The sequence below is a fragment of the Chelonia mydas genome, chromosome 12 (genome assembly GCF_015237465.2).
Source record: "Chelonia mydas isolate rCheMyd1 chromosome 12, rCheMyd1.pri.v2, whole genome shotgun sequence".
NCBI lineage: Eukaryota > Metazoa > Chordata > Testudines > Cheloniidae > Chelonia > Chelonia mydas.
In genome coordinates this window covers 25,498,167-25,513,381 of record NC_051252.2, presented here as the reverse complement: position 1 = coordinate 25,513,381, position 15,215 = coordinate 25,498,167, and the positions used below count along the sequence as shown (strand labels likewise).

The 15,215-nt window shown below is 40.9% G+C and overlaps 1 protein-coding gene and 1 long non-coding RNA gene across 9 annotated transcripts in view; one reads left to right on the top strand and one right to left on the bottom strand.

Annotated features, from left to right (window-relative positions):
• The window catches only part of LOC122462524, a 172,370-nt gene that overhangs the window by 78,775 nt on the left and 78,380 nt on the right, over positions 1 to 15,215 (bottom strand). The gene's annotated exons all lie outside the window — the stretch shown is intronic.
• Positions 1 to 15,215, top strand: part of CDH5 (cadherin 5) — a 53,502-nt gene that overhangs the window by 32,555 nt on the left and 5,732 nt on the right. For all 6 annotated transcript variants that reach the window (XM_027821134.3, XM_027821136.3, XM_043526006.1 and 3 more), the window contains 7 exons: positions 4,357 to 4,645; positions 4,737 to 4,853; positions 8,652 to 8,819; positions 9,325 to 9,512; positions 12,609 to 12,862; positions 13,604 to 13,746; positions 15,008 to 15,132. In XM_027821134.3, coding sequence (XP_027676935.1) covers positions 4,357 to 4,645; positions 4,737 to 4,853; positions 8,652 to 8,819; positions 9,325 to 9,512; positions 12,609 to 12,862; positions 13,604 to 13,746; positions 15,008 to 15,132 — 1,284 coding nt within the window. The remainder of the gene's footprint in view (positions 1 to 4,356; positions 4,646 to 4,736; positions 4,854 to 8,651; positions 8,820 to 9,324; positions 9,513 to 12,608; positions 12,863 to 13,603; positions 13,747 to 15,007; positions 15,133 to 15,215) is intronic.

Below are 15,215 nucleotides of genomic sequence, written 5' to 3'. Positions count from 1 at the left end.
AGAGTATATTTGATGCAAACACAAAAACTTGTGTTGTGTGCTCATTTAATTTGATGATTTGTTATTTCTGCACACATGAATAGAGCAACATAGCTAAGGAATGGATGTAGTCAGTGTAAATAAATCAGATTTCAGAAGTTAATGAGTTTATTAATAGATTTTACCCTCACCAAGCACCTGATTCAAAGCTCAGTGAAATCAATAGGAGTCTTTCCATTGATTTCAGTCTGTGTTGTATTGGGCCCAAAATACAATTGTAGCAAATCTGAAGAAAGTTCTTTCTGCTTATTACCTTCTGGATTTCTTTAACAGGTCCTAATTTCAAAGTCATAGGTCAGATCTACAACTTTACCGCAAATCCAGAGGAAAACTACCTTTCCAAAAAAACATTACCAGATCTTCAGCTTCTAACAGTCTCAGAAGAGTTTAAGTCCTACCACTTATATCTGCAGGCTTCCTAAATTATACTGTATTTAGACTAGTGTCATTATCAGCACTCAATCAACTTATTTCCGCGTGCATGGCAAATTTGCATATTCTAATTAAACAACTGTGTTGACTGCAAGTCTCTGTAATAAGAAAAATCAGTCACCATGACATATAAAATGTCTCATGAACACTAGATGAATTAAATATACTAAAGGGATACAATTCTAATCTGTCAGCCATTCTCCAGGCATGCTGCGTTCATGGCTAATCTCAAACAGGTTGTCAATTTTTGTGTTTTGTTTTATTCATCGAGCCATCAAACTAGAACCATGAAAATTTGGCAGCTAAACCTGACATGCATGCTATATACTGCAAGAGTGAACATCGTTTGAAAGGTTCCCTTTAGGTATACGCAAAGGGTGGGATTTTAGGCCATCGCCCACCACTCTTGAAATTTGCTCTTGTTAGACTTCATGTAAAAGTTTACCATGGACTTTAAAAGGCAGAAGAGTTATACCAGCACTCAGTGGTTTGATTATACCGCCTTAGATGCAGTTATGATATTGACTTGTTTGGTTCTGTTTCTTTTAAAAGAAAGCCTACAGTTCTCAGATTAGACCAAAATGGGGGGGCTGTGTTTGGAAATGTTGTAGTCCTCAGGTTTTATCACAATTTAGTAAAAAATTAATTGTTAAAAAAAAAAAAAAAAAAAAAGAGCCTTGACCTACTTGCAAACTCGTTTTCTATAGGGCATTGCTCATAAAATCCTGTGATTAACTGCACATCACCCTGGCAAAGTTCTTCAAATGTAGTCCTTCAATCTGAACAAGTCTGACACTTTTCTGATAAATGCAGCTGTACGTTTTTTTCCCATGTACGACAATCAGCATCTGTCAGCCTGCCTTGGTAAAATGAAACAGACTTTTCTGGATCAGCGCTGTTTACTGGCGGAGAGCGAGAGACAGAAAGAGGCCATAGGGTATTCTCAGCTAACACAGGGCATTTCTGTTTCATTTCAGACCAATTCAATAGGAGATTGAGGAGAACACCTCTATTCCTGGTGCTGTCCTAAATAAGAGAATAATTCACTTTGTATGGTGCTCTGTGGTCTTCCAGCAGTGGAATGCTTTTGATTACTTTTCCAAAGTCTGCATTCAATGCAGTGGACTGAACACTTAAGTCTTTAAATAAAGGCCACAGCAGCAGGCATGTAAAATTGAGTGACAGCAGTAGGAATATGCTCATACAGTTTGATTTTATTTTTTATGACCTGGGATGCTTTCCCTGTAGGTTCATCCCCACGATTTTAGCAAAGGCAATTCTGGAAGTCCCTGTGCTTTACATTGAATCAGTAAAATAGATTGAGAGAGAAGGCAAAGAGTATGCTCCTACCTTTAATATTGGTGGGAGTTTTTTTTCCCCCATGTGCTAATAGGACAACAGTGGAATGAAAAATTTACATCACCAAGTATAATAAGAAAAGAATTCATACTGTAAAGCAGAGAATCTTCTATTCTTTGTAGCTCAGTTAGAGTAGGAATGGACACAGTAATGGGATGCTAGCCAAAATCCTGTGAGACTGTCTTATCAGTCACCTGAAAACATATCAAGAGAGGGCACTTCCTTGGAGCATTGCAAGGGGAAAGGGCTGATCCAAAGCAAAAAACATCAGTGGAGAAGCACTTATCCCATGAAGAAATAATATTCAGGCATCTGCTTGGGAGCTAGACAACACCCACAACAACATGAAGGAAGCCTAATTTTTCTGACACATTTAAAAGAAGACTGCTGTAGGGAACAATCTGGCACGACTCCCTGTGGGGATGAACTAGCCAATCTAATAAGCTTTTTCCACTAATCGGACCATGATCTATCTGGGCAGATTCTACCAGTGAGAAAAGTAAGAGCTAATGAAAAGTATTAAACCCACCAAAATTTACAATCTCTCTCCCTCTTTAGCTAGACTTTCATATCAAAATCAGAGCACCTAGGCTTAAGACCACTTTATGAAGTTAGGAAGCCCTTCAATGAAGAGAACTTTCTTCCCACAAACTCAATCACAAAATTAACTTTGAAGGAACGTGTTGAAATATACAAATACCTGCATAGAATCTACTTATTGAAGGGTTGTTTTTTTTAAATCGGAATAGTTTTAAAGCCATCATAAGCATCTCTCTTCACTAAGGAAATATATGAATGGTGCAGAGCCGGTGTAAAGGCTCTGGGTCACATCAGTATGGTTCCTGGTGCAGGGGATGTGCTGGGGCATCGCAACAACCTGAGAAGCCTTGGCTGCCAGAATGACCTCTGGAGTCACTGTGAGCCAGCAGAGTTCAAGCTGCCCTAAATTGCATCTTAGGAGTTCTAAGTCACCCCTCAGCAGCCACAGGATCAGGGAGCCACAAAAAACGTGACATAAAATGGGGACTAAAGGAAGAATTCCATGACATACTACAAAAAGGGAAGGTGTAAACAAAAAAACTGTTTAAAACAGCAATAGCCTGACCATCAGCAAGCTAAAGCAGAAATGCTAAACACAAAAGCAAATGCAACCTCCGATAATATCAGAGATGTAGGACTGGAAATTCTTGGTTAATTATAAGGACTGCCAGCGAGTATCCAACTGCAATAAATGGAATCAGAGTGCTAATATATCGAGTACATATATCATTGTACAATAAGTGTTATTTTAAGTGGTTTAAATCTTCTGTCAGGAATTGGGAGATAAAATGTGGAAATAGAAAAATCATAAAGTTACCTCCAGATTAATAATAATGCACAGAACCAGTAGGGGGGAGTGGATTCAATTATTTTTAAAAAGTTGATCATATATTTTTTCCCCTTTTCCTCCATCCTTCTTATGTTATTCATCTTCTTAAATTGTAAACTACTAAGTCTTATTACATGCTTTGAAAGCGCCTAGCACATTGAGGTTACTACTATAACTCAAATAGCAGTAGAAAAAATAATAATACATTATTAATACCCGGGTGTGACAGATGATCCACCACTCCAAGGGGCCCTGGATTCCAGGGGTGAAATCCTGACCCAGTTGGGCGTTTTGCTATTGAATTCACTGGGGTCAAGATTTGACCCCATGATCCAAAATCTGTGATAAGTGGAACACGTGCCTAATGATCATAGCAATCCGAAGTTGAGTGTTTGCATAATATTTCCATTACAGAAATTATAAAAATCCTCAACTGCATCATCAAGTCCATTTATTTTTTCAGTTGAAATGTCACATACTTGCTCTGGTTCAACATTTGGGTAAGGTTACAAAAATGGCATTAAAACCAAGAAACTTAAGCCTAGATCTTCAAAATTAACTAGTGATTTCGGATGATAGCTTAGGAAACCTTATTAAAAAGAGGGCCAAACTTTCAGAAGGTGGGTGCTGGGCACTTTCTGGAAATCAGAAAGTCATTAGTCACTTTTGAAAGACTTGGGATAAGACAACATTATTGGAAAAACAAAACTGATGAGCATTTCCAGTCTCCGCATTTAGGTCTGAAAATTCAGGCCATTTTTAGTGGGACAATGTAGATTGCTAATAGCTGGATTGAACTTATAAAAAGAGTAGCTAGGAAGAGGTGATAGTGGAAAAGCGATATAGGCATCAAATGGCCTCAAAAACCCAACTGTAAAGTTTGGTGGTGCACTTCTGGGCGTATATAAATCTCGCCTTTCTGATTGCAAATTGGATAACTGCCCATCCTTCAAAGGGGAAAATGAGGCAGGAATTCCCTAATTTATACTTGATTTGTGCAAACCAGCAATTGCAAATTATTTATAGATGAACTAAAGTAATGGCTTTAGCTAGTTGCTGAATTTATTTGTGTGAATATTATGTCCATCTCCAGGCTGAAAGTGTTCTGTTTTCAGATTTTAAAACTCACTTTTAACTCTCTCAAATATGCTTTCTAGATCACATCAAGTGCAAGGAAGAAGAATGCTATGTATGTTCTTGAGGGGGAATATGCCAACAGCATCTTTAAAGTCCGTGAAGACACTGGAGATGTGTATGCATTTGAGAGGCTGGACCGAGAAAAGAAATCAGAGTATAATCTGACAGCTCACTGTATTGACAGAACAACCAACAAGGCACTGGAGCCACCATCCACATTTATCATCAAAGTCTACGATGTTAATGATAATGTTCCTGTGTTTGTACAAAAAGCATTCAATGGTTCTGTCCCAGAAATGTCACCAGTAGGTAAGTTCTTTGACTACTCATTTCTCCTTATGCTTCTGTTTAACAGAGGGGATTTTTAGTAAAATGTATCATTTGATAATTCCTTCTCTAGGAACTTCAGTCACCAAAGTGACAGCAGTGGATGCTGATGACCCAACAGTTGCAGGTCATGCCACAGTTATATACCAAGTTATTCAAGGAGAGCGCTATTTCACAGTTGATGAATCTGGTAGGCATGACACACATTTTTCGACTTTTACCATATACATTACAAAATGTCACACGTTTAAGCCTTTATCATTCTAGCCGAGCGGGAGAAGGAGGAGTTGGAAGTTTAGTTATCAGCAAGAATGTATGCATTTACAGAGAGGTTTTGTTCTGGTACAGTGACAAAGTGCCAATGTCTGTATTATTTAGGAATGTAAAAGTGAACTGAAAAACCAAAAGACATGTGTGCTAACTGCTGTAGGGGGAAGGTAAAGGGGTGCATTTCCCCCTGGTGAAGGCAGGTACAGCGAAGGCACAATAGCTCAAGGCTGAATTGAGCTGAATTTAGCCAACAACTTCTGTTCTGAGTGAGCCACTGACCAGGAATAAGAACAAGATAGCACAGAAACACTGTACATCACTGAAATTCTTAAACCTGTTATAGGGCAAGGGGTGGCTGTATCCTAGACCCTTCATTCAATCTCTCCATGGGCACCACTAACTGACAGGCTCATGCCTGTATTTCTCTCAGGGTGGAATCCCACAAATAACCCCATTTTTAGACGGGGTCCTCATGTCACAGTATCCCTGTTCGCCACCCAGGAGTCTTCTGCTACAGATTTCCCTTTGGCAGCTGTGACCAGCTGGTAAATGCAGTGACAGAGAACAGCCTCTTCAAAACAAAAGTATTAATAATGTATCCATAGGAACATAACAGAGAGGGAAAAGGTTAACACAGTATGCATATAGGCTTTTGTTATCTCCCGTAAATCTTTACTTGCCTAAATGTGCAAGTTTGTCCCAGGACAAGAGTCTGCACCTCTCCAGCCTCTGCCCCCATCTCAGTCTGACTTTCATTGTCTCCCCCTGAAGAGCTCATAGAGAGGTAATCCTTTTATCTGTGTCCAAGTGTCTTTGTCCTGGGACCCCTGAACCTAACTAATCCAGTTTATGCATCTCACTGGGGGGATAACAGGTAGACTTCCAGCAGTTGATTTGGCCCTTAAGCGCTCAATTGAGTTAGTCATTGTCTGCCTTACTGGAGATTTGTAAAACCACTCAGGATTGTAGTTAACTTTTATAAATGCTGTGTTTACCTCTATTTTAGGTCTACCATCATGCTGTTTGCTATATGGGGGCAGAGAGTTATCTCCCACCGTCTTCATACCAATAACAAGGCATAGATTCACTAATTTTTCCAATAAGTGCAATGGTCACCTTTTTGATGATATAGTACAGCAGGAGGGTTCCTATAAATATTCAACCTACAGAAATACATTATTTGAAATATGTAAATGAATTTTACCATTTCCCAGAATGTTTATGCATATAAATAGCAGCTTCAAGCTGAGGTTGTGTCTATAGATTAATTGAAAAGGAAGTCTGACAGCTTTTCCAGACACCCTTTGAGATAGCGCACAGCACTCATTTTTTCACCACCCACAGTCAACTGATCTCCACTAAAGAAAAAGGCTGCATCATTTGTTGAATGCCATATGACTTCCATTGTTACATTAGATGCATTCACGTACAAAGCCCTGGCACCATAGTTTGGCTGGATGTACACACATGCAACATAGCACTGTACTTGACTTTTCCAAAAAGTTCATGGAGACCTTGCTCTGCAAGCCCTCTAGGACCTTTGTGAAGCTATTGTTACACGTTAATGTGCTTGATCTGCCAATGTTCTCTGTGTCCAGCCACACCTCAGATTATTCCCATGCTAAGTAGAAATAGGGGGCAGCGCATGAGCCTGATTATATCCAGATGTACATAAAATACTGCTTCTACAGAGTACATGTACACACTTTAAAGGGCTTTACCCTTACTCCCAAATACCTGACCATTTGTTTCCTAATTCATTCATCATACAATAAACACGGCTATTAGATGTACATGTTTAAACCAGTAACATTATTCCCAGCAGTACACTGTGCAAGGATCCATTACTTTTTCCAGCTGCAGTACCTCTACAAAGGATATCTATAATAGGAGAATACTATTTAGCCAGTGTTTGTGGCTTTGTAATCAAAATATTCAAAAATGCAAAATAGTGCATGGAGATATACAAAACATCCCATCATCTAGAAACCAGATTTCTAACCACAGCATTAGAAGCAATAGCCAAAATGCTACTTAAAGCCAACAGCAGAAGTACACAGGGGGACATCTAACAGAAGATTGCCAAGAAGTGAAAAATGCTAGAATAAATGTGACAGGTTGGACCCCCCACTTCGGCCACCTGATATATTGGGGTCCCAGTGAGCCCACCAGCCAAGGCTCCCTCACCCTGTCCCGCTGCGCACGCGCGCACACACACCCCAGTCGGGACACACCCAGCTGTAGAACCACACAGAATCTGCAATCAGCAGTGTGTGGAAAGACTCAGTTCGGGGAATTGCCCAGCACTCCGGTGCACACACCTTCTGGAGTATAAACCCAAAATTATATGGTCTTCCACTGTATGGAGATCTATACAGCGTAAGCTCATGAAATTCGTTCTCCCCCATCCCCTAGTTATGAATCACACAAACCAGGTTTTAGAATAAACAAAAGATAAAAGTTTAACAACTTCAAAAAGGTAGATTTTAAGTGATTATCAGGGATAGAAAACATTAAAGCAGATTACTGAGCAAATAAAACAAATGTGCCAACTAGGCTTAATGCATTAAAGAAATTAACTACAAATAGTAATTTCTCACACTAAATGTTGTTTTATGCAGGTTGTAGAGTTTCTTGAAGGTAAACTGCACTGCTTTCAGCTTAAATCTCCTCATATACCCTTCACAGGCTGACCTTTCTCACCTGGGCTCAGCTGCTGTCCCACCCACCCTCGCAGCTTAGTTCCTTTGTTTCTTCAGGTGTTTTCAGCAGTCTTCCTTCTTGGGGAGAGAGGCAGTGGAGAAGAGCCAAGATTAACTCATTCCCCAGCCTTAAATAGGGCTTACACATCACAGGAATCCTTTGTTTCCTAGTTTGACCCCCCACCTCTTCTAGTGGAAAAATACCAGAAGTCCAAAATGATGTCCAGTACCAGGTGACAATCACCTGACCCTGCAGCGTTAAAGCAGCCTCCCAGGAAACAGGCTAGATTAGCATCTTCAAAGTCTCATTGTCCTTCCTAATGGCCCATCCAGGCTGTTTGCATACTGTCTGGTGGGCGCTCCCCGGGTGAAAACACAGTTGTAATTATTACATAGTCAATATTTCTAACTTCAGACACAGAAATGATACATGCATACAAACTGGATAATCACATTCAGTAAGTCATAACCTTTCCAATAAACCCCACATGACCCATCTTGCATAAAACATCTCTTAGTTGTGCCATATTCAGGGCCGTCCTTACCCATATGCAAAGTAGGCAGCTGCGTAGGGCACCAGGAAATTTGGGGCACCACATTTCCTGGTGCCCTGCGCAGCTGTGTGCTGCTCCAGCTTTTTCCGCCCCGCCCCAGCCCTGCCTCTTCCTTCCCTGCTCTGTGTCCCTGCTCTGCCCCAGCCCCAGCCCCACTCCCCTGAGGACTGCAGTAAGGCTGGGCCTGCACTCACCGGCAGCGGGAAGTGCAGTGACCAAGCCCCAGCCACACCGCCGGTGAGTGGTTCCCCCCTACCCCACCAAGACAGCCCCACCCTCCGCAGAGGCCTGGGGCCTGCCCCCTGTTCCCCCGCCCCCCCCCCCCCACACACACACACACACACACACACACCCCTCTCCCTGGGGGCAGCCCTGGCCATATTCATCTCATAACAATACTTCTATGAGGAATATGGGGCGTAACATCACAAACTGATCCTTTTTAATGTGTGTTTTTTAAAGGAGTGATTTCTACAGCCACAGCTGATTTAGACAGAGAGACTCAGTCTACATACGAAATTGTTGTTAAAGCAAAAGATTCTCCAGGGCTTCACGGTGGGGATTCAAGCACTGCTACAGTCATCATTACTTTATCTGACATCAATGACAACTTCCCAACATTTAAACAGCGTAAGTTGTGAGAGTGATTTTTTGTTTGAAAGGCACGAACAGGTATGATTAAAACAAATGGTTTCATCAGAGTTTATTCAATCAAGATTTATTTCTTTATAAAAATTGCTAAAATATCTCTTGAATTGAACAGAACTTCCTCCCTTCCCGATTCCTCATTTCCCCCCCCCCCCCCCACCAGCACTGTATGCATAAGTTTGATTAAAGGCCCTGAATTTTGCAATTAAGCTGTGATGCACATCCTGGGCAGAATAAATCCATTCAGTGGTATCTTGTTCATTCTGTACTGCACCTTGACATTTTTGAGCATCAATGCAGTTTTTAAAATTAAAAACTTACTTTGTCTGCAGGGACAAATAATCTCAGTATTCTCTGTGAAATTATGTTCTTGTTACCAAAAATAAATTGAGATGAACAATTGATTAACAGAATTCTCACTTGAATGTGTGGTGTTTAGGGGGCTGTGGTTTTTTAATTTATTTATTTATTTTTTGTTTTAAAACAGAATCGTTCCACTTTAAAGTCCCTGAAAACATTAGAGTAGGAAGTGAAGTCGGCAGATTGAAAGTAGAAGACATTGATGAGCCACAAAACAGAAACACGAAGTATAATTTTGTCAGAGGACACTATAGAGATACCTTTGAAATTATACCAAATGCATTCACCAACGAAGGAATAATTAAGCCAAAGAAGGTACAATTCCTAGTGACAAAAGAAAAATGTGTTGTTTGTTGTGTTGACAATTGATATCTAGGCAACCTATACTCTAAAAACAATATGGAACAGAAAAATCCAATTTTTTTTTTTTTTTTTTTTTTTTTTTTAGTTTCAAGGTAACATACATATTAAGTGCATTGATTCGGTATTATTAGTAGGATAAAAAACTCATTTTCCCACACAGTGTATAATGGAGACTTACCTGATCAGATGCCAGATTGCACACCTCAGATTCCCCTCAGCTTCGTGTCTTAGTTTCCCCTGTCCTTAGGTATTTGGATAGCTTGGTGGGCCAGTAATTTTAATGCTTTGACTTTCCGGATCCCCTTCTGGGGTCAAAGTCCAAATGAAGTGAAAAATTCAAACTCTTCTAGTTAATCTCTTTTCCTCTCCCTTCTCTAAGGTTTTACAGCACTTTGTCCTCCCTGAGTCTTCACTGCCTTACCCACCCTTTCCCCTGCAAACAGGAGGGTTTCCACACTACCTCCAAGTACTGTGGTAGGGGCTCCACGAGCCTGGGCCTTCCCCAAAACCCTGCCCTCAAGCTCCCAAACCTGCGTCACTGGTATCAGGGACATTTCATCATTAGCTTCAGCACTACCAACCCCAAGAATTCAAAAATCATGACTCCGCCCCCCCAAAAATCATGATACTACTTTACATTATAAATTCGGTTCTGTTTTTATATGTGCTTCCTGGTTCCTGAGCTGTTTGACTATATATACACTTCATGTTTTCAAGCTTTTCTTTGTCGTCAACAGGACTAGAAAATTTTTTTTTTTTTTTAAATGAAGCTAAGATTCTCAGATCCCTCTATTCCAGCATCAGGGTCTTAAACACAAAGACTTCGTAAAAATCATAAGAGCTGGTAACATTGGCCTTGTCACTAGGCCTCCTCCACGGCCTCTTTCTGTGGTGTTCGGTGATCCCACAGTGCTGAAAGTGGCGAGTGCTTGCAAGATTTATTGTGATTTATTCTGAGTCTGTTTCTAATTGGCTGAGCTTAACAAGAGCTTCACAATGCCCCACCCAAATGCTATCTGGGAAGCTCAGCCCTTAAAGGCACAGCCGCTAGTACCGCAGTTCCCAGCACACCTCCACCAAACTGCTGCTCTTCCCCAGGTCTCTAAGCATCTCCTCCTCCCTGCAGGCCTCTCCCACTGCGGGGAAAATGCTGCTGCTTATATTACAAAGCAGGCATGACTCTTCCTCACCTGCTCAAGCACATGATCTGGAAGAAGGTGGGGGTGGGGGAAAAGGGGAGCCGGGACTTGAACTACTTAAAGGGTCAGTTCATTGTTTGAAGTACATAATGGACAAGAGTCATCCATGGTGCAATTTCACTGGAATCGGTGGAGTTTCCAGAAGAATGAATTTGTCCCCATGTTTTTGTCTCAGAGATAAGTTTGCACTGTCCTCTAAGGCAAAACGTCAATGCTTTTGTAACAGTTTCAAGGCCATTGTCTCTGCCACTATGTCCAGTCATAAGTTTAACACCTTTATCACTATTTAATTAGCATGTTTCAGATTAGTGTATTATATGAGGAATACTGGGTATCTCAAACACTGCTGTCTACACCTACGCTATCTACAAGGTGGAGATGGACTCAACCTTCAAAATTAGGGATGGTTGGTGTTTTTCTTAAAGCCCCAGGTCTTACAGTAATGTGATTGCAGGAGAATCTCAGATTTCATTAAAAAAAAAAAAAATAGGTTTCTAGCACTTATGGTTGAAGGGAAAAAAAGAAAATGTGAACCCTAAAAACAAAATGAGAAGACAAAGAAATATACCCACATTTTTTTACTTCTCAAAAATCTCATGATTCTGATGACTTGTTACATGGCTTTTGAATGCTTCGGACAGAATACCAACTCGGAGATTATGAGCATCTCAACATTCACAGCTGTTTGGAGATGTTGTTTTATTTTCTTGAATCCTGTGCAGGCTGTGAAATCTCTCTCCAACGTTTAGGTCAGCTCCAAGCTTTTTTGATTTAGGCCCATGTGTAATCACTCCAACTATCAGTATGGTTCTCAACTGTCCCTCCAGACTGAAGCAGCTTTGCAGTAGGAATCCTGAATATACACACTTTATAGCCTTAGTGAGTTCAAGTTACAGCAAGGCATGAGATGAAATTTGCAGCATTCTTACTGCCCTAAATATGCAGCTTTTAAAAAAAGCAAACAAGACAGCACTTGAAGTTATGGTGCTAATAGGATTCAGAAAAGCAATTCTGCCCGCCCCCCCTCCCACACAGACTCTCCCCCTCCCCCCCCCCCCAAAAAAAAAAACACTATACCAGATTCTTATTTCATTGTAGATTAAATTGTTTTCTCTTGGACATGCCTACTTCCAGGCATTTCTGGCTACATTAAAGCACTGATAATATTGCACCACTCCAAACTCGTGGCAAAATGTCCAAATCTCTCCTGAGTTCAATTGCTCTCACACGTAGCACGAACGCTGCAATCTACTCTGCACACAGTGAGCAAGTTTGGCTGAGAGGCCTATCATGGCCAGCCTCTCTTTGGTAGGTAGGGCACCAACAGACCTCTACCATGAAATAAGAATCTGGTATAGTTTGTTTACTATTAGCTGGATTGCTGGCTGTAGTTTACAGTTAAGGGTCTTGGCTCTCAGGCAAGAAAGCCCCATCTCCTGCCTTCAATGAATGTGGAGAAATGTAGTTGGGAAGGGCAGAGCTGTGGATTTCAGCCTCACCTTTCAAGAAAGGAGCTAGCTCAGATCACCCTAGACTACCTATCCTGCCTACGGTCAGAGATAGCTGGCTCTGACTGAAGCTTGTAGCCACAGAACTGTAAACATAAAAGTACAGACTGAGAATTATGTGCTGAATTTTGAATAAAGACTAGATTTGTGAAAAAAGTCATAAGCTGCTCAAGTAATAAATGCACATAAAATGGGAGAAATTCACTGAATAAATGATTCCCTGATAATCTAGTTCCGTTACAACATACTAGCATTTCCAAATCACACATTGCAGTACGGTGCTTTAGTTTGCATATATAGCATTTTTATTACTGACTGAGAATGTTTCTCTTTTCATTTAGCCATTGGACTATGAAAAAATAAAAGAGTACAAGTTTGACATTGAAGCAACTGATCCAACAGTTAATATGCGTTTCTTCAAGTCTGGTGGGCCAAAGAGCATTGCAGCCATTACCATTGAAATTCTTGATGTTGACGAGCCTCCCATCTTCTCTCAGCCATCCTATGTTTATAAAATAAAAGAAAACTACCTCCCAAAAAACCCACTTGGCACAGTTTTGGCAGTAGATCCTGATGCAGCAAAACGGAAAATTAGGTAAATAATGCTGGATACTACATCAGTTCCCAGCAAACGACATTGTTAAATTCTCAACATTTTAAAGATATAAAGAAAGTTGGCCAAACTTTCAGAACTGTGTATGCAAAAATGCATAATCTGCATGTGCAGACACACACACGCAATAACTGCACAAAAGTTAAGTGCCTGGGCACCTGCACATGCAATTACCACATACAGTCACTATGATAGCACATGCGCATTATGCCTATGCAGATTAGCAGACAAGTGAAACTGCACAATTCTGTAGGTCTTACTTTATGTTTTTGTACAATTATTGTTGCAATTTTTTATATTGCAACTACTGCCTTGGCATGTATAGTTTCCAAAATTAAAACAAAGTGAACTAATTTAAAATCAGCAAAGGAGTAATAAATAAATAAATCTACATAACAAATTTGGGAAAATTTTCTAGCTGACATAAGATATATTGGGCTAATTACTCTATTCTGGCCCAGGTAATTTTGGGGGGAAATTCTTTCTGGTGAGGAGGGCTGGAAGAGAAGAAAATATTTCTCTGCCACGTGTTTGAAGCTGTTTAAAATGTTAGTCCGAGAGGAGAATGGTTAGCAAAGCGCATGGTAAATGCAAATGATCAGATCTGCAGTTTATCATACAATTTTGAACAACTTCCAGACCTTCTGCTATGAATCACTGAAATGCTACACACTGTTACTATTCCTGTTTTGTTGAGGATTATCCTTTTTAAATAAAACACAGATATACCCTCCGAAGATCCAGCCCTAGTGGGGACTATGTCAAAGTATCCAATAGTGGAGATATCTTCATCTCAAAACCTCTGGACAGAGAAGCCAGTGCCTGGCATAACCTAACCGTGGCAGCCCAAGAAATCATGGCAGACAGTAAGTGTCAACTAGAAACCTGTTTCATTGGCGGGAGGGGGGGAAATCAGTATATTTCTTCTGAATGATCATTGTTTAAAAGAGGAAAAAAAAGCCAAACAAAAAAAAACCTGTCAATATTTGACACAAGCTAATGCACCCCTTTGATCAAAGTGGCTATGTTTGCTTTAGAATGATTTTGCATTGCAAATGTTCAAATCCGACAAATGTGTACTTCAGCAAGTGAGCGGAGTATGCTTTTTTCAGAATCTGGCCTATTATTAATATGCAAATTCACTCAGCTCATTAACCAGAATATACCTTGTTTCTTTAAGCTAGTCAAGGGTTCTCAAACATCATTGCACTGCGACCCCCTTCTGACAATAAAAATTATTACATGACCCCAGGAGGGAGGACCAAAGCCCGAGTCTGCCCAAGCCCCTCCACCCCAGCTGGAGGGACCAACGCTAAAGCCCCATCCCCGCTGCCCCGGGTGGGGGGTGCAAAGTCAAAGCCCAAGAGCTTCAGCCCAGGCAGGGGTCCTGTAACCTGAGCCCTGCCACCCATGGCTGAAGTTTGAGCCCCGCTGCCCAGGGTTGAAGCCCTGGAGCTTCAGCTTCAGCCCCGGGCGGTGGGGCTTAGGCTTTGGCTTCAGTCCTGGGCCCCAGCAAGTGTAACCTTCAGTACAAATGCAATGAATCCCTTGAAACCACTAACCTTTATGCCTGGATCTCTAACATAAGTCATAGAAAAAGCATCTTGCCTGATTATACTCCCACAGTACAAAGAGAGCAAAATTCCCCTCACATCCATATGTAGAGCCATTTAACCACTTCCCAGGCCAAACCCTTCAACATTTAAGTCCTGCCATAAGAGCCAAGGAGCAAGTGGGAAGGAGGGATAGCCTCCTTGTTACACTTTGGCAATCTTCAACTGGCATACATTCCTTTCGGGTTATAGACAGCTGGCATGGTTTAGAGCAGCCCCTAGGTTGTTATAACCTACACAGAGTCCAGCACAGTAAATCAGGGAGCCGTAACCAGCTCCCCCTCATCCCATTCAACCCTGTGTAGGATCTTTGTGTAGGAACAAATCTGGGCCTAAATTCACATCTAATAAGTAGAATGAGTATAAATTCATCAAAGTGTGATATACTGTACTATTCTTGCTCATTATGAAGTTCCATGAATGATGCAAAGCACAGGACAAGTGTTCTGTATGGGGCTCAGTCTGCAGACAACTGAATGATAAATCATCCATTATTTTATGTTTATCATTTCAGATAGACTGTCTGACATAGAATCACATACACAAGTTTATATCCAGGTTCTTGATCAAAATGACAATGCTCCAGAATTTGCTTATCCTTATGAGCCCAAAGTGTGTGAAAATGCTGCACCGGGAAAGGTAGGTAATTCATGAGAGGGTTGTTTCCATTTATACTTAACCATATACCTTCAAAACACAAGTTAAACCACAACTCTTTTGAT